Source organism: Calidris pugnax, unplaced genomic scaffold (genome assembly GCF_001431845.1).
Source record: "Calidris pugnax isolate Ruff unplaced genomic scaffold, ASM143184v1 scaffold331, whole genome shotgun sequence".
NCBI classification, from domain to species: domain Eukaryota; kingdom Metazoa; phylum Chordata; class Aves; order Charadriiformes; family Scolopacidae; genus Calidris; species Calidris pugnax.
The window spans coordinates 113,307-131,638 of NW_015091360.1; the positions used below are offsets into that span (position 1 = coordinate 113,307).

The window sequence follows — 18,332 nt, forward strand, 5'->3', positions numbered from 1 at the left end:
TTTTTTTTTTTTCTTCCTGAAGAACTGGGTCATATTAGTGCTGTCAGACTGTTTAGGATTATGGACATGCATCGCATTCTTCCAGGAGAGGCACATGTCAATCAAACAGATGTCGTTCCCCCCTCAATTCCCCAAACATTTCTGTTATTCATTCTAATTGGAGTCCTCTGTAGTGGGGAGGGTTTTATGGGTTATCAGATTAACAGGCGTTTGTGCCAGAGTTGTGGATAATTTACTTTTTGCTATTGCTGGATAAGTGTTGCCGCAGTCAAATTTTAAACTGTTTGAAAAAGAAACAAAAAAAGCAGCTTTTTAAAGAATTAATGAAGTGCTTAATGGGTTAATGTAGTCTAAGCAGAAAAAATATTTCATGTCTACAGATGAGTCTTCTTCCTTTTTCATACCCAAGTATATTATTCTATTTTTATGTCATATTATCAGGTATATAGCAGTTTTGGTACAGCATAAAACTGCTCAACCCTTTCAAATTAAAATTCCTCTTGCTCAGGAAAACCTTTGCTGCAAACTTCACTAGCTTTTGCAACTTCTGTGTAACATGAAGGTTCTTTAGTAGCGCAAAAATAGGGAATAGTGCCTTGAAAGACTGAAAGACACTCACCATCTGGCTCGACTTCTTGTTCTGAGTAGTGTTGTGTGCGGGCGTACACCCTGGAAAAGGGGGTGCTTAATATCACTTTGTCAGGAAATTAGCTGTATAGTGTATCTATTGGTGGCCTGACCTCAAATAGCAAATAATTTTGGGAAACAACCTCCCCAATTTCTCAAGAGTTTATCGAAGATAGTAAACTAAACCATAGAATCACAGAATCACAGAATCTTCTAGGTTGGAAGGGACCTTAAAGATCATCTTGTCCAACCGTCAACCTAACTGACAAAAATAGACACCCACCATGGTGGCTTATTTAACAGCCGTAAGAATTTTAAAGTTCAGGCTTATCAATTTGGGGCGAATTCAGCCCGGAAAGCTCTAACTTGCCTTACACGTTGCAATTCTGAGACAAAAAGCCCAACGCTTTTCTTTTCTTTGCCCTTTTTTATCCCCTTAGGTGACATGACCCTGCTGAGCACGGCAGACTGGCTGCTAAGCCCTCGCGCGCAGAGCCCCGCAGGTTTGGGGGGCTGCGGTGGGTGCAGCAGGCGTAGGAACCCCCCGCATGCCTTCTCACACCTTCTCCAGAAAGCCCTCCCCAAAAATAGCTTGTGCTCGGCGGTTCTGGTCTAAAGCTTCCTAAACCCCAAAATCCCTGTCTCTGCTGATCGCTCTTAAGTGACAAATAAGGGAAAGTTTGCCAAAGGAACGCAATTGGATAATTTATTTCTGAATTAGGTGTGTGCCCAGAGACAGAATTTGGGAGAAAAGCAGATGCCTAAGAATCCAAAGGTGGAATTTCTGCTCTTCATCTGTTTTACCTTGAGAAAATGTTTGGGTTCCTTGAGCTGCTAAAACCGGCTTAAGAAAAACCGGAGTGAATGAAGCAAGGCTTTCTGCCTTATTTTTTTTTTTAACGAAAGGTGAAGTAAAATTATTTGTTCTGAGGTTCTTGAAGCAGAATCCTGCTGAGACACAAGTGGCAGATTGTAAGGATGCAGGGCTTGGCGTGAGGGCTCGCCAAGCTCCTTTCTTCAAGGTGCTGTGGTGTGGTTTGCTTTGCTTGCTGCACGTGGAGTGGAGGTGTGGGTTGCTGAAGCTTCACGTGTTAAATCTAATATGTGAAGCCAACATCTAATCTACTGCACGCTCCTTCTCACTCACATGAAAGAGCCCTTCATTTCTGGCACGAGGGACCCTCATGTGAAGGAGAAGCAGGGCCTCCAGGTATTTGCATGTCATAAATATCTCGTAAAGATATGTTAAATTTGATTTGACTATGGGTGTGATGTAGGCAAGTTTCCATACCCCGAAGTGCAGGATATGTTCACTAGATGAGGGGGAGGGAAAAAAAAAAAAAGAGGGAAAAAAACCCCAACCTGTCCCAAAGTGAAATGGCCCTGTTTCAAACAAATGTTTATTAATTCCTCTAAGGCACATTTTCAGACTTGTCTCTTATTGATGTTCTACAAGAGGATGTGGTTGGAAGATAGCTCGCTGTTATTAGCTAATATTTTGAGCTTCACACTTAGTGGTACATTTTTCAAAGCCTTGAATGGAGATTTAGTTGTGTGATTGAACCTGAGTTTAATCTCTGTGTGCAGCTTTGATATAATAACTCTTTGTGTGCTTAATTTCACTTCAGTAGAGCAAAATCACTGCAGTGCAGAACTGACTGGGTAGTACTGGCCAAGGACCGCAGCCAAAGAAATTCAGGGGGTTTTGGGTGACTGCTTTTTATTTCCTTCTCTCTAAACATTTTTAAACAAGTCAGATTTACTACTTCTTGTCTCAGATAGCAATTTCTCTACGGGATTCTTTTGGAGCGCGGTGATTTCTGTAGAACAAACACTATTCTTTAAGTTTGTTGCAGATCATGAGACAGTCTTCATAGCTCTGGATGTATGTGTGGTGAGGGGAAGAGTAGCATTTCCTTAACATCTTGATCAAAAAAAAGTCATAGCTAATAAGACACACTTTGCCAGTGTTTGGTTTTTAATTCCTCTTCTCTGGGCCAGGCAGCATGGTCTTCAAACCAGTGATGGGGAAGTAACAAGGAAATTATAGACCCTGACCAGTCAGAGATTTCCCAGGATCAAATGCAGAGGAGTAAAACGAAATATCCATCTAAAGACACTCAGAAAAATCAGTTCTGGCAGGCCAAGATGGAGCTGATGATAGAAATGCTGCAGTATTTGAGTTCTCCGTGATCTCTTTAAGTGTTTTTCCATAAAATGCCCTCTGTTGCAGGGAGCAGCACACACTGGACACCATTAAAAATTTGGCCCTGTGTGACTTGCCTCAGAAAATCAGTTAAAAAAAAAAATATGTAAGAGAATCGCAGTAGGGATCAAAATGTTCATAGTTGTGCCTTATCTCTCATCTTCCTTTGTTAGCAAATTGCTGCGGTGGGTTGATACTGGAGGAGTTAAAGAAACAATAACAACAGAAGCTAATAAAATTGCCATCCGTTAGGTTTTATCAGACAGCTGGTGGCTATTCCAACGACCGTGCCCACTTTGGCAGATACACTTCAGAGGGGAAAGGCTGTGGGTAATCAATAAATTTGAAAGGAGTAGCAAAGCTGTTTTCCACAGCAGATAACTGCGTCCCGTTTCTGCCTGCAGTGAGCTTGACTTTTATCTAAAGAATGTAAATCAGTTCTGATGGATTGCACAGAAGCCCATCAGGGTGATGTTTTATGCAACTGGAATGGAAAAGAATAGATGAAGACTGGGAGAAGGAGCCATGGTTTTCCAAGTAATTACACTTCGTTCAGGTCAGGAGTGTGGAGTTGCTTCTACCCTCGTTGTTGAGTGTTCAGAAGGAAGAGAAGGCATTTTCATATCAAATGGGAAGGGGAAATGGCTGCTCCTGCCCTCGTTGTTGAGTGTTCAGAAGGAAGAAGAGAAGGCATTTTCATATCAAATGGGAAGGGGAAATGGATAACAAATTGAAGATCAGATTTTCAAAGATACATAGGAAGGGAGGCTTCAAAGGGAGCTGGACATCAAAATTCCTTTGGAAAAAAAGAAAGGGTTCCTGCTCTTTAAGTACCTGCTGCAACATGAGAATGGGATCCCACACAAAGGCAGTCAAAGCTCCCCACTACGGGACTATCTGATGGGTGGCCACTAGAAAAGTTGTTTTAAGTCTGGTGAACGTAAATCCATCTTCAGGGTTTCAAAAGATGTCAGTGTCTAGTACGTTTGCTGTCGAGTTGCAATGTTATATAAGAGAGAAGAGATTGTTTTCAGTATTTTCTGAGGTAACGCTGGAGTAAGGTGTTGAAATCCATAGAGAAGGCATGAGCTGGTCATTGTTACAGGGCATGATGCAATTTTCTGTACGTAAATTACATATTGAGTATTCATTGCAATTCTAACAATACTCTGTAGCATTCAAAATAGTCTTTCACTGTTGCAGTCAAGCCTTGTATAAGTTATTCATAATTTTTTATAGCAGTTCATAACTTCGTGTACTTTGGGGTGCAAAGTTGTGGTAGCTGGTGGCAATCAGACAAAGCGGTCCTCCTTTGGGAGGTGTCTGGTGGTACCTTTGAATTGCTCATTTCTGGAGTTTCTGCCAGTTGTGTACGCTGAAGTTTCTAGATTTGTGTTTCTGACGAAGAGCTTGGTGGTATGAAACTTGTAATTGATGCAGGGACTCCTCCATGTTTAAGACATCCTCAAGGAACAGCGCAGTGAAGTTAAATCTAATATTTGCCTTTTAGTAGGGTGTTAGTATGAAGAACTATTGATTCTTTACTCAGCCCAGAAGAGCACAGGAGGGAGTTGTGTGGCCAGAGGTGGAGACTGCAGTGGTGTAGGGGTTAGTAATAATCTTCAACCTGCTGTCACTTCTGGAGGATAAAATTCAGATACCCATCACTGCCCCTTGATGTGAAGGCAAGGGGCTGACTTGGACTATCTTTTCTTCTCTGCTCTTTGCCTTTTATTTCTTGCTGCATTACATTGTCTTCCTTCCAAACTCTTTGTCTTATCTGTGCTTTTATTCTCCTGCTTCCCCAAGAGTCCTACAGTCTGCTCTGAGCACACGTAGCATAATGCTCTGTTATTCCTCCTTTATAGTTTTTTGGCCAGTGATGGAACTTGTCTACTCTGCTGGCTCAGTCCAGAAACTCCTTTTGCAAGGTCTTGAGGAGGAGACTGGCTAATAAATATTTATATATTTATTGGTTTTTTCTGTGTGTATGCCCAAAAACTGTAACTGGAACACATCGTGCTCAGTGCAGTGTCTCTCCAGTGGGACCAGCCTCCTTAACCACGATCTGCATGTGTGTAATCATGCAATAAGTGTAAGAAAGAAATATCATCCACCTGGCCAGGAATACAGATGAGAAGGAAATCCAGCCCCTGCTGTTGGTGTCTACAGAAACTCTGGGGAACAGGAGTATGGAATCATAGAGTTGCCTGGGTTGGAAGGGACCTTTCAGATCATCGAGTCCAACCATCAACCCAAAGACAAAAACCATCACTAACCCATGTCTCTAAGCACTATGGCGGCCCAGCTTTTAAATCCCTCCAGGGATGGTGACTCCACCACTTCCCTGGGCAGCCCATTCCAATGCTTCATAACCCTTTCTGTGTAAAATTTTTTCCTAATCTCCAATCTGAACCTCCCCTGGTGCAACTTGAGGCCATTTCCTCTTGTCCTATCTCTTGGAGGTAAGATAAGTGTTCTTGGGAGAAACCTTAGCCTAAGATCACACCTTAATAGACAATAGGTTGATATCTGAAGACCCTTAGCAGCTTCACAGACTTGTGACTTGATGATTTAGCACTTGCATTTGCATCTTGTAATCTTCTGAGGGGCTTTGCTTATCACAGGTAGATATAAAAGCATGAAACTCGGTAACACTTCAGGGCTAGCCGTGTCATCTGACCCCTGGTTGGTCATTGAAGTACCAGTGCCACTTGGTTTGATGAGGCAGGATGGGGAGTTTGCTGCTGCTGGGTGAAGGGAAAGGCAAGCTGGCACTATCCCTCTGTGTCCTGGTGAATTTGGCTTTAAGTCTGGCAGTCCTGGAGTTCAGATCCTGGCCAAAAGTAGCATTATTTCCTACTTGTGAAAGGTTCTACCTGCTTTGTCATTCGGCTTCTTTGTGCCTCAGTCTTGCATCTTGTACACCCACATGGCAGAACAGGTTTGACTACTGTGTCCAGGTCTATCTCTGGAGTCCTCAGCACAAGGACATGGACATGTTGGAACAGGTCCAGAGGAAGCCATGAAGGTGCTCAGAGAGCTGGAGCACCTCTGCTGTGAGGACAGGCTGAGAGAATTGGGGTTGTTCAGCCTGGAGAAGAGAAGGCTCCAGAGAGACCTTAGAGCCCCTTCCAGTCCCTAAAGGGGCTCCAGGAGAGATGGGGAGGGACTCTGGATCAGGGAGGGGAGCCTAGGATAAGGGGGAATGGTTTTAAACTGAAAGAGGGGAGATTTAGATGAGATCTTGGGAAGAAATTCTTTGCTGTGAGGGTGGTGAGGCACTGGAAGAGGTTGCCCAGAGAAGCTGTGGCTGCCCCATCCCTGGAGGGGTTCAAGGCCAGGCTGGATGGGGCTTGGAGCAACCTGGTCTGGTGGGAGGTGTCCCTGCCCAGGGCAGGGGGGTTGGAACTGGATGATCTTTAAGGTCCCTTCCAACCCGAACCACTCTATGTTTCCATGACTTATCCATGGTGCTCTCTGTTCACGTGAAGCCCTCCATCTTCAGCTGCCTTCTGGGAACACAACCTTCTTTGCCATTAACGGCTGGGGCTGTGACATGTGGTTGTTCTGTCTGGCTTTGGTTAAAGAGTACTTCAGATATTTTAGATGGATGTTGGGCAAACTGTCACATGCAGGGGAATTGCCATGGTCAGGTTCCCAGTTGAGGGTTTAAGAAGGAAAAAAACGGGAGGAAACTGTAGTGGTGATGCCAATTTTTTGGGAAATTTAGGGTTTTTACTGCTAAATGAGTGGCTACAATGGTGTTAAAGCTCTCTCGGTTGTAATTTATAAGAGGAAGAGGAGGGTCGTGAGGGAGAGGCTCAGATATTCTCTGTACTTGTCAGATGAATATCCAGGTTAAATCTTGATTAGCAGCTACAAATACCGTCAAAACTTGTCTCCACCCAGATGGTTTTGAATTTTCTTTCTGATTTTGCTTTTTTTTTTAAATTTAGGGGTTTTACTGCTAAATGAGTGGCTACAATGGTGTTAAAACTCTCTCGGTTGTAATTTATAAGAGGAAGAGGAGGGTCGTGGGGGAGCCAAGCAGCCAGGGAAGGTTGGGTGGTATCTGCATCCTAAATACTGCAGAAGTTCTGAAGCCTCCTCTCCTCAGAGGAGGGGAGAGCAGGAAACCGTCTGGGCTTGAACCAGAATGTGCTGCTTTGAGCAGGGACTTTCTTTGAAAACTAAAGATAAATTTAGGCTGGAAATCACCTTGTAGTAATTATCTCCTGGTAATTTCCAGACGATGAGATTCAGGAAGAGTCCTCTGCTTTGAGAAGGGGGAGCAAGCAAGTTTATCAGGCGTCGTGGCCAGGAGCTGGTGATTTGATAATCTGTGTTAAAAGGAGAGAATGATGTCCTGGATAGGAATCAGTTCAATTGAGTAACCTCTTTATAAGTAACCTGTAACCCTTAGTAACCTATTCATAACTGCAAGTTTCTTCAGTGCAAACACAGGAGAGTTTGAATAAGATAATGGAAAATCATATAATCATAGAATAGTTGGGGTTGGAAGGGAACTTTAAAGTTCACCTAGTTCAACCCCCTCTGTAATGAGCAGGGACTTCTTCAAAATACCATCAACTTAGAGATGCAAAGTAGAATTGTTGTCCTGTTGTTAGTGTCAATTATCTTTGAGCTTTCAGATGAACCTTGGGCTTCTACTGGGTACAGAAAGAGGATGGTATCAAGAAAAATGGTGTATGAATACTAATGGATACATAAAATACTTAATAGAAATATCTACCTGGTGCTAAGCTGTTAATGTTATTTGAAGATATCACCTTGAAACAAATCCAAATTGGGCTAGAGATTGTATTTATAGGTATGTCTATAAAGAAACTCTCTCACTTTGTTGAGACTCTCTGTGCCTTATGAACACTGAGTGCTGTCAGCCAGGAATTATTTCATTTTGCCTCCTTATTCATATAATACAAAGAATATAACATTATAGTATTAATTCAGCCTTAAAACAGCAAAATTAAAACTGATTTAATAAGTCAACTATAGTTGGTTTAATGTATATTGCATAGCTCTTAAAAAAGACTGGTTCAGTAGAGCAAGCCTTAAATGTATTTTAGATAATCAAAGTAATTTTAAAAAGATATTTTAAAACTTTACTTTTTGCTTGCTTGAAGGTGCAAGCTTTATGATGTATTCGTATTACTTTTGTGTTAGAAATAGCTAAATGTTAGGACTCTAAATCCGTATTTAAAACGGCCAGCATTTCATTCCTCATAGCACTCATAATTGGCCAAGTAACAACTTTCTGAGTTCACAGCTTGTCGCTGGCCAATGAAGCACATAAACTTGTGGGTTCTGGTCTGAAGTTCTCTTTCTCAGTGGAGTTCAGAAACAGCCACATAAATCATTTTTAACCACCTTTTGTAGCGTGGCTGACAAAACAGGGCACATGGCACTTGCCATCTCTGAGTGTCTGGAGAAGAAATATCTTGACAGTTGATGTGATGTTGGATCAGCAGTTATGCTATCTCAGAGTTTTTGTGCTTTTCTCAGAGGTAGCATGTGCGTTATTATCTCGTACTTCTTTTTTTTTCCTGTTATTTTGTTGTGTTGTTTTCTTACATAGCTTCTTCTTAAATCCTGTTTCGAGAATCTCATAAATGACTAGAAAAATAAAATAAGGAGGAAAAATGTCTCTTGACATAGCTTAAGCTCCTTGGTATATAAATCAAATCTATATCAGTAATTCTAAATAACTTGATTTTTTGCAGCAGATTAGGAATACGTTAGATTTCTCCTTGAACTTCTCATTAATGATCTGTGTTATTACCTGAGTGATTTTGCCAGCACGGAAACTTAGTAGCATTTATTTAGCATTTAGCATTTAGTAGCTAAGTCAGAGTCTGTCTCTGTAATGCAAGTCTGATGATTCTGCACCTCTGTTTGGATAGAGGAGCAGCAGAAGTGGGACTTCTCCTGTTTCATTTTCTGCCATGACCGAGGGTGCTGCTGGCAGTTACTGGTGAGCTGTGGCAATATTCCCATTAATTGCCCGGTGTCATCCCATGAAAGCTTAGGGCACGTTGCAGAAATGTTAATTGTCATGGAAAATGCGGAGAGCTGAAACCCAGCACATGCTTAAGGAGCACGTCGTGGGGCCAGATCCGTGCCCATCCAAAGCTTTGCTTCCTTGGACAGCTCAGAATATCTCTCATGATAGACATGGATTACTGACATGCTACTGAGATAGACTGGAAGGCTTGCAGCCTTAGGAGAACTCTTTGCAGCTCTCTTTCCCCATGATTCTGGGGGGAAATATGCTCCAGTGCAGGTCAGTGTTTGTCTTGGGCAAATGGAGAGACCTTCCTTTGCAGTGAGAAGCTGGTGGTGAATGTTTCCAACTGGCAAAACCGTGGCTGTTTCTTCTCAATTTATTTCTTTGTATAGCAAGCTTTCATCCTCTTGAAATATGTTTTGGCTCAGACCATAGAATCATAGAACGGTTTGGGTTGGAAGGGACCTTTCAAGATCATCCAGTTCCAACCCCCCTGTCCTGGGCAGGGACAGCTCCCACTAGACGGGGTGATAGAAGGAAATACGCAGTCATTTCCTGGCATTTTGATTAAAATGCTTGGGGAATAGAGGGTTTTTCAGATCCTATCCATCTTAGTTAAATTCCCAACTAGCTGCAGCACGAGGTCTGTTGAGGTCACAGTTGTTTCTAAAGATGGCATGGTAGGGCTTATTTGTTATCACCCTACTAATTCCTTATCACAGGAATAATGTGAACAGCCTTTCTTATCCCTTTTTCTTTTTTTTTTTTTCATATATTCAGGAAATACAATGGCTGAGAGAGGAGATATAAGGAACAGTTGTTATGAAAAATTTGTAAGCACCTCAGTCAGCAACTAAAATTCGTTTCCATGAAGAAAGCACTGCAGTGTATTTCATGTGGGTTTTCCCGTAGCATACGTTTAGCAAACAGCATTCAGTTACAAAAGTGGTTGCACTGAAGTATTGCTCAAGAGTCATAGTCGCAGAAATGCCATTTCGATGAGGTTTTTCCCAAAATGGTACCTTTAACGAGGATGTGAGATCCAGCTAAGTGGCAAAGGCACATGAGGTAGTCCTAGAAATCTTTATCTAGAACAAATGGGTCTCTAAGTGATGTGAGGTGGCTCGGTGTAGTCCTTGGGCTGCTAGTTTGCAGTGATCCAAACAATATTTTATTTTACAAGTAATTTAGAAGAATTGTTTCTCCAGCAGAAAAGACGGGAAAAATTTGGAAAAAGCATATACTGAAATCTTCCACCCTTTACCCCGAATTAGGTTGATCTGAGTGTTAGAAATGGCTAAATGTTAGGACTCTAAATCCATATTTAAAACAGCCAGCATTTCTTTCCTCATAGCACTCATAATTGGCTAAGTAACAACTTTCTGAGTTCACAGCTTGTCGCTGGCCAATGAAGCACATAAACTTGTGGGTTCTGGTCTGAAGTTCTCTTTCTCAGTGGAGTTCAGAAACAGCCACATAAATCATTTTTAACCACCTTTTGTAGCGTGGCTGACAAAACAGGGCACATGGCACTTGCCATCTCTGAGTGTCTGGAGAAGAAATATCTTGACAGTTGATGTGATGTTGGATCAGCAGTTATGCTATCTCAGAGTTTTTGTGCTTTTCTCAGAGGTAGCATGTGCGTTATTATCTCGTACTTCTTTTTTTTTCCTGTTATTTTGTTGTGTTGTTTTCTTACATAGCTTCTTCTTAAATCCTGTTTCGAGAATCTCATAAATGACTAGAAAAATAAAATAAGGAGGAAAAATGTCTCTTGACATAGCTTAAGCTCCTTGGTATATAAATCAAATCTATATCAGTAATTCTAAATAACTTGATTTTTTGCAGCAGATTAGGAATACGTTAGATTTCTCCTTGAACTTCTCATTAATGATCTGTGTTATTACCTGAGTGATTTTGCCAGCACGGAAACTTAGTAGCATTTATTTAGCATTTAGCATTTAGTAGCTAAGTCAGAGTCTGTCTCTGTAATGCAAGTCTGATGATTCTGCACCTCTGTTTGGATAGAGGAGCAGCAGAAGTGGGACTTCTCCTGTTTCATTTTCTGCCATGACCGAGGGTGCTGCTGGCAGTTACTGGTGAGCTGTGGCAATATTCCCATTAATTGCCCGGTGTCATCCCATGAAAGCTTAGGGCACGTTGCAGAAATGTTAATTGTCATGGAAAATGCGGAGAGCTGAAACCCAGCACATGCTTAAGGAGCACGTCGTGGGGCCAGATCCGTGCCCATCCAAAGCTTTGCTTCCTTGGACAGCTCAGAACATCTCTCATGATAGACATGGATTACTGACATGCTACTGAGATAGACTGGAAGGCTTGCAGCCTTAGAAGAACTCTTTGCAGCTCTCTTTCCCCATGATTCTGGGGGGAAATATGCTCCAGTGCAGGTCAGTGTTTGTCTTGGGCAAATGGAGAGACCTTCCTTTGCAGTGAGAAGCTGGTGGTGAATGTTTCCAACTGGCAAAACCGTGGCTGTTTCTTCTCAATTTATTTCTTTGTATAGCAAGCTTTCATCCTCTTGAAATATGTTTTGGCTCAGACCATAGAATCATAGAACGGTTTGGGTTGGAAGGGACCTTTCAAGATCATCCAGTTCCAACCCCCCTGTCCTGGGCAGGGACAGCTCCCACTAGACGGGGTGATAGAAGGAAATACGCAGTCATTTCCTGGCATTTTGATTAAAATGCTTGGGGAATAGAGGGTTTTTCAGATCCTATCCATCTTAGTTAAATTCCCAACTAGCTGCAGCACGAGGTCTGTTGAGGTCACAGTTGTTTCTAAAGATGGCATGGTAGGGCTTATTTGTTATCACCCTACTAATTCCTTATCACAGGAATAATGTGAACAGCCTTTCTTATCCCTTTTTCTTTTTTTTTTTTTCATATATTCAGGAAATACAATGGCTGAGAGAGGAGATATAAGGAACAGTTGTTATGAAAAATTTGTAAGCACCTCAGTCAGCAACTAAAATTCGTTTCCATGAAGAAAGCACTGCAGTGTATTTCATGTGGGTTTTCCCGTAGCATACGTTTAGCAAACAGCATTCAGTTACAAAAGTGGTTGCACTGAAGTATTGCTCAAGAGTCATAGTCGCAGAAATGCCATTTCGATGAGGTTTTTCCCAAAATGGTACCTTTAACGAGGATGTGAGATCCAGCTAAGTGGCAAAGGCACATGAGGTAGTCCTAGAAATCTTTATCTAGAACAAATGGGTCTCTAAGTGATGTGAGGTGGCTCGGTGTAGTCCTTGGGCTGCTAGTTTGCAGTGATCCAAACAATATTTTATTTTACAAGTAATTTAGAAGAATTGTTTCTCCAGCAGAAAAGACGGGAAAAATTTGGAAAAAGCATATACTGAAATCTTCCACCCTTTACCCCGAATTAGGTTGATCTGTCTCATCTTCCTCTCTTTTCCTGCCCCCCCCGCTGTCAGCTATAGAGAAAAGCATCTTTCATTGATTTCCAAAAGTATACTTGCATTGTAGAAATCAGGTTCAGAAGACTTGCAAATTTTTGGCAAAGCTGGGGTAATCTATGGGGGAAGTGTTAGTCTGACTGCAAAATGTTGATGTGATATAGAAAAAGTAGAGGATAATGTAGATGCAGTAATTTCTGTTATCTAGAATAGCAAAGCGTGTAGAACTTGCTGTAAAACTCTGGTAGTTTCTGGAAAATTACTTGGGATAGACACTTCGCAACAAATATTTTGTTGTGTCTGTGTGTTAGGCTTTTAGTATTTAGTTATGAAATGGGTGTTGGATGTGTTATATGCTGTGTTTTTAGAAATATATTTGTATTAGAGTTGTAGTTCAGCTCGTGAGTGCACTCTTGAAGTGAACCTCTCGGCTGCCTTTTCTCACCACACTTTAGTTCACATTGTGGAGTGACTTGGACTTCACTTATTCCAGAAAATGTGGTCTGCAGGAGTGGAGTTAACAACGTTCTCCAGCTGCTGATGGGTGCTCCCCACCTTGGGACAAAACTAAACCTAGCATGAAGTAACTCCTCTCTGATGCCAAAACTATGGGTATTGGACCCTCTGCACCAACTGTTTCACCCCATGAAACTTTCCTTACTGGGCTGCACTGCTTGCTAATGCAGACGTGGTAGAGTTTTGTGGGGAGCTGTATTGATCTCCTGAGTTCACAGATGCATAGAGTGGTTCTGGTTGGAAGGAACCTTGAGTTCCAACCCCCCTGCCATGGGCACGAGTTAGTGTGTGCAGACAAAACATCCTGCATGAGAAGCAAAAGAAAATAGCGGGCGATTAGTAAAATCTTGAGAGATTGGATGTAAATCCCTGGGATAAGGTCAGGTGGAGGAAACAGCGAGGCATGCAGAAATAAGAATTTGGATTGGCAAGGAAAGGAGAGGTCTTTTGTCAAAAGGGGAAAGTGCCTCTCCCTCACCCTCAGCAAACCTGGCACCAGAGGGGTTTCTGCTAGTGATGGTCAGAGAAGCTGTGGCTGCCCCATCCCTGGAGGGGTTCAAGGCCAGGCTGGATGGGGTTTGGAGCAACCTGGTCTGGTGGGAGGTGTCCCTGCCCAGGGCAGGGGGTTGGAACTGGATGATCTTTGAGCTCCCTTCCAACCCAAACCATTCCATGATTCTATGGTTGCAATTCCTGAGCACCTATGGCTAGACAAACATACACGCACACGTACGTCAGGATGATGCTAAGGCTTTACACGTCGAGTAGGATGTGTTTTACCTTGGTTTTCTGGGGTTCACCTCCTGTGGTGTTACTGGGCTGCCCGGCTGAAAGGTCAGGAATGCACCAGAGCTGGTGTGTGGGAAGCGGTGATGGGTGTGTGGCAACCAGAGCCACAGCGGTGGGATTGTTAGGGATAGCAAGGTCCTGCTCCGTTGTTCTCTGAAACGTCAAATCCTTGGTGTCTTGTGGTGTGCTGGGACTCCAAAAGCTACGTATGGAAAAATGGCTTTGAGAGATTATCCCTGATGACTCCCTGGGAGCGGGTGTGGAGCATCTGTGCCAGGTCAGCCCCATCCTTGCTCCGTGGATGGGAACCCTGTCGTTACCGAGGTTGCGATGGAGGCACAGAAAGGGAAATCTGTTCATTTGTTTGAGGCTTTATTAAAAGTCAGCAATTAATAATTAATTTATGAAGCAGCGTGAGCCGGGAGAGAACCTCTCCGACTCTCATTCTTTTTCACTCTTTGAAAGCCGTGTTGGGTTGCGGGTGCAGAGGGAATAAAACGTAAAAGCATTCTTGGAAGTACCTGGTGAGGACTGTGTCCCCTTTGTTTATTCAGGGCTGCTGAGTATAAAGTTGGTTTTCATTTTGAGAGGAGAAACCCACCATGAGGGAAGTGTTTTACCTCATCACAAATTCTCAGTTTTCCTCTGAAAAGTTATTTGAATGGGGAAAAAAAAAAAAAAAAAGTGAATACGAACAGCCCTCAGAGAAACCCATTTAAAAAATTATTTCCTTTTTTGTCTTGTTCAAATTGCTGTCTTTCAAGCCTGTGGCCTGATCTAAATGTGGATCCTTATTGTTGGGTCTGCGGGATTAAGAGGAATCAGGACAGGTGCAGGGAGCTGCATGGGGACTTCTGGTTTGTGACAGTGGCTCTTATTCCTTGGGGACAGAAATAACCCTCTCGATCATTTTATATGTATGTGTAAATCATGGCTGCCAGCACTTTGCATTGTTTGTATACACGAATACATAAAATGCAAAATATCGATAGCCATGATTTAAAACATTTTCAGCACATTTTTGTTGTGTGGAGTTTGTGGCTGTAGTGGGGTGTGTGTGCATGCGTGTGCGAGAATATTAGGTGCATATAGAATATATTTCATTTATATTTCTATAGTTAAAACAGAACCAATGAGCAGCAGTGAGATTGCTACTACTACTACCACAGACGGGTCTTTAGACAATTTCTCAGGATCAGGTAAGGAATAAACAAAGGTTTTAAGCTCAGCATTATTATTTTTTTTTTTTTTCATTTACTATTTTCTTTTCCCGTGTGGTCTAAACCTGCGCACAGCTGTTAAAAACTCTCGTGCACTTTGCAGCTTATGCCTATTTCTGTTCATCTTACTCGGACACTGTAAGTCAATAGGATTTTTCCCCGAGTAAGGAGCATTTAGAGCATCAGCCTTATTGATGTCCATTGGAGTCTCACTAGGGGAATATTCTGGTTCAGAGTAATTACTCTTTTGTTTTCTGTGAGTAAACATACCTGCCTCTGTGATTAGGGTTGTCATTGAGGGGTAGGTCTTCCTCATTTATTGTAATTTATTATTATCAAGGTATTCATTTTTTTGTCAGGCTTTTTTTTTTTTTTTCCTTCCTGGAAACCAAAGAGATCTAAGCTGCTAAATGTACAGGAGACAAACACTGTGAGAAAATCCTCAGATGTTTGCACAGTTTTGCATACCTATGGATTAACTGTGGTATTTCTAGCACATCGTTTTTATGCTGCAAATCAACTAATAAAAAAAAAAAAGGATTTAATACTATGTCATGGGATTAGTATTTGCAGAGTAGCAAAATTTGACATCTCACAAGCAGTCAGGCACCAAGTAGAGGTTTCTAGGGTATTTTAGATCTCTGAAAGAAGAAAATACAGTAGCTACATACATCTGTAGTGATCCGACTAAAGGTCGGACCTCAACATTTGATGTATCTGCAGCCTCTCGGGCCACGGAAAAGAAAAACTATCAGGTGTGGAAGGCACGGAAAGAGATTCCCTGCTTCCCTCCACGCTTCCCGAGCGCTCCCGCAGTGTAAAGATGATGGATTTTCCCTGTAGTTGGCCGGGAAAGGAGTAGCTGGCGAAGGGTAATTATCCGTGCCTTGTTTATTTCCAAGTACTTAGCCATAGCGCCTGTTGTTTCTCCGGCTGTCCCCATCTTACAGTAGTCCCATAACCTGCCCCTGACCCCTTCCTGGCAAAGGCTTCCCAACCCACCTTGGGACCTCGAGAAGTGGCACCCAAATGGTAACCAGAGAGGGAACGGCTCCCGAAAAATAACGCCCACAGGGGAGCAGGCTGGGCACCCAAAAATACCCAAAGGAACGAGGATGGGTTGGCGTAAAGCTGTGCGTCAGCCGGTTCTCTTCTCTTTGCTCATGACATCTTTATGCAACACTGAGTGTTTGGAAGGTCTGAAAGCATTTTAGAAAGCAGATAAGATGGGGAGGGAAGAGAGAAGGAAGCGTAATATGGTCATACATCATCTGCATTATGGGTTCTTTTATTATTTTTTTTTAAATAAAAAAAAAAGAGGCACATGCTCTGAAGCTGGCCATATGTTTTCAATCGAGGCACGCATAAAGCTCCTTCATAAAATGTAGGTCTTAAAAATTCTAAAAGTTAATAAAATGTTGCACTTGAGATATCAATAATCCTTTGAAAATATGAGGGGAAATGTTTCCATTAGGAAATAGGCTGTTTGCATTGAAAATGTTGTCTGTGTGTGAGCAAAGAATAAACTATCGCTCAGGAGTTGTACAAAGGGGCAATTTAGTATTTGAAATTCGTAATCAAGATTTTAATGTTAAGCATTCTTGTATAGTTCCTGATAAAATATTATTTTCTATCTAAGGTATCAATGATATTTGAATTTAATTAAAATCTTGTTAATACTCTGAAATTCTATTAGGAAAAATAATATTTATCTTTGGTGTGTGTATTTACACTTCTGTGTGCTTTCTTTTCTCCTTGGTGCAGCAATTGGAAGCAGTGGTTTCAGCCCAAGACAAACACACCAGTTCTCCCCACCACAGATTTACCCTTCCAAGTATGATATCTTTTAAAAATAATAATAGTAGTAGTAATAATAATAACTGAAATAGGCAGATTTTAACCTCATTTAAAATAATAATTGGGTCCATCTGTTAAGTCATAATTTAAACCGCAGCAGCTTCTAGGGAAAGAAAATATTTTTTTAAAATGCTAAGAATGTATTTGAAAAATATTTGGAAAGCTCTTATTTTACTTATTATTTTATTATTGATTTCTTATTGTTGTTTTGTCTTTGTCTTACAGTTTCTGCTGTCTAGCTCAGGCTTTGATTGTGTGTTAATGAAGTAGCAGGATTATAATAAGGCTAAAAATAAGCACCTGCATGTCTGTCTAACGCAGCGTCTGTCCTATTTTCTGTCATTTGTAATCAATAGCAGACCATACCCACATATCCTTCCTACCCCCTCCTCACAAACGATGGCTGCGTACGGGCAGACACAGTTTACAACGGGGATGCAACAAGCTACAGCTTATGCCACCTACCCCCAGCCTGGCCAACCCTATGGAATCCCTTCGTATGGTAAGAAACCACATCCGTGTTGTTTTTATTCCAGAGGTAACTATTTTTAAGAAGAAGGTTGCATGACCCGTGCCTTAGTGCTTAGTGGGACTCAAGACTGTGCTCTCAAGACTGGTAATTTCCCCATTGGAGTGATGCTTAATTTATGTATCATAGAGCTGAGAAGGTAGTCAAGAGGATGACTCTCTCAAGGAGAGAGATTCATTAGGTTTTTATTGAAGAAGGTAGTCAAGAGGATGACTCTCTTTTGGGATCAAGGAGAGAGATTCATTAGGTTTTTATTGGTGATATAAAAAAACCCAACCAACCAGCAGTGAAGTGGGAATCTATGGGACTTCCATTACACAGGCAGAGCTAAAAAAAAAAAAACAACAACCAGCAGTGCAGTGGGGATCTATGGGACTTCCATTACACAGGCAGAGCTCCTGGTGACTTGCCGAGGAGCTCTGCTCTCCAGCAATGCCGTAGGGTTCATTGGCACATCAAGGTCTGAATTTCAGCTGATCCAGATTACTGGAACCCAAGGGGAGCGGTGAAGCTGCGCTGATTTTCAGCAGGTGAAAAACTGATTCAAAAAAACCCCACCAAAAAAAAAGAAACAAAAAAAATCAAATCTCACTTTTAATGTTTTAAAACTCCCTGGAGGTGGAAACTGAGGGAAATTGCCACTAAAGCTCTGTCTGCTTGATGAAGGAGATAGTACTAAGTAGCAAATATTTCCAAAAAAAAATTTAATTTAAAAACAAGCTGCTGTGGGTGAGACCGTTTTGCTGCCAGACTGTCTGCTGGCATAGCTCGTAGGAGTCCGGCAGCAAGGATGCAGTATTAGAAAATAGGTCTTATGTTTCTCTGGGGGAATATATTGAAAATATATAATCCACGTGCTTTTAGAAGTATATTTTGTAAAGATTACATTGTCTTACATTATGATAATGTAAGTTTCATACCAAAAGGACAGAACTCACAGTAGAAGTGCCCCTTAAAAGTCATTGAAACTTTTAAGTGCAAAACTGGTGAATCTTTCATCCTAAAAATCTGCAAGTTTAAATCCACTCAAGAATATCCTACAGCAGATTACTCTGGGCAACAGATACAAGAAATAGATTCTTATTTCCTTTTACCTTAAGAAAATGTGTTTCCTTAATATATCA

General features: G+C 41.8%; 1 protein-coding gene across 1 annotated transcript in view; it reads left to right on the forward strand.

Moving 5' to 3' along the window:
- EYA1 (EYA transcriptional coactivator and phosphatase 1) overlaps positions 1-18,332 on the forward strand; it is a 196,450-nt gene that overhangs the window by 95,746 nt on the left and 82,372 nt on the right. Inside the window, exons 4-6 of the mRNA XM_014961145.1 lie at positions 14,721-14,801; positions 16,587-16,656; positions 17,036-17,181. Of these exons, the coding sequence (XP_014816631.1) occupies positions 14,721-14,801; positions 16,587-16,656; positions 17,036-17,181 (297 nt within the window). The remainder of the gene's footprint in view (positions 1-14,720; positions 14,802-16,586; positions 16,657-17,035; positions 17,182-18,332) is intronic.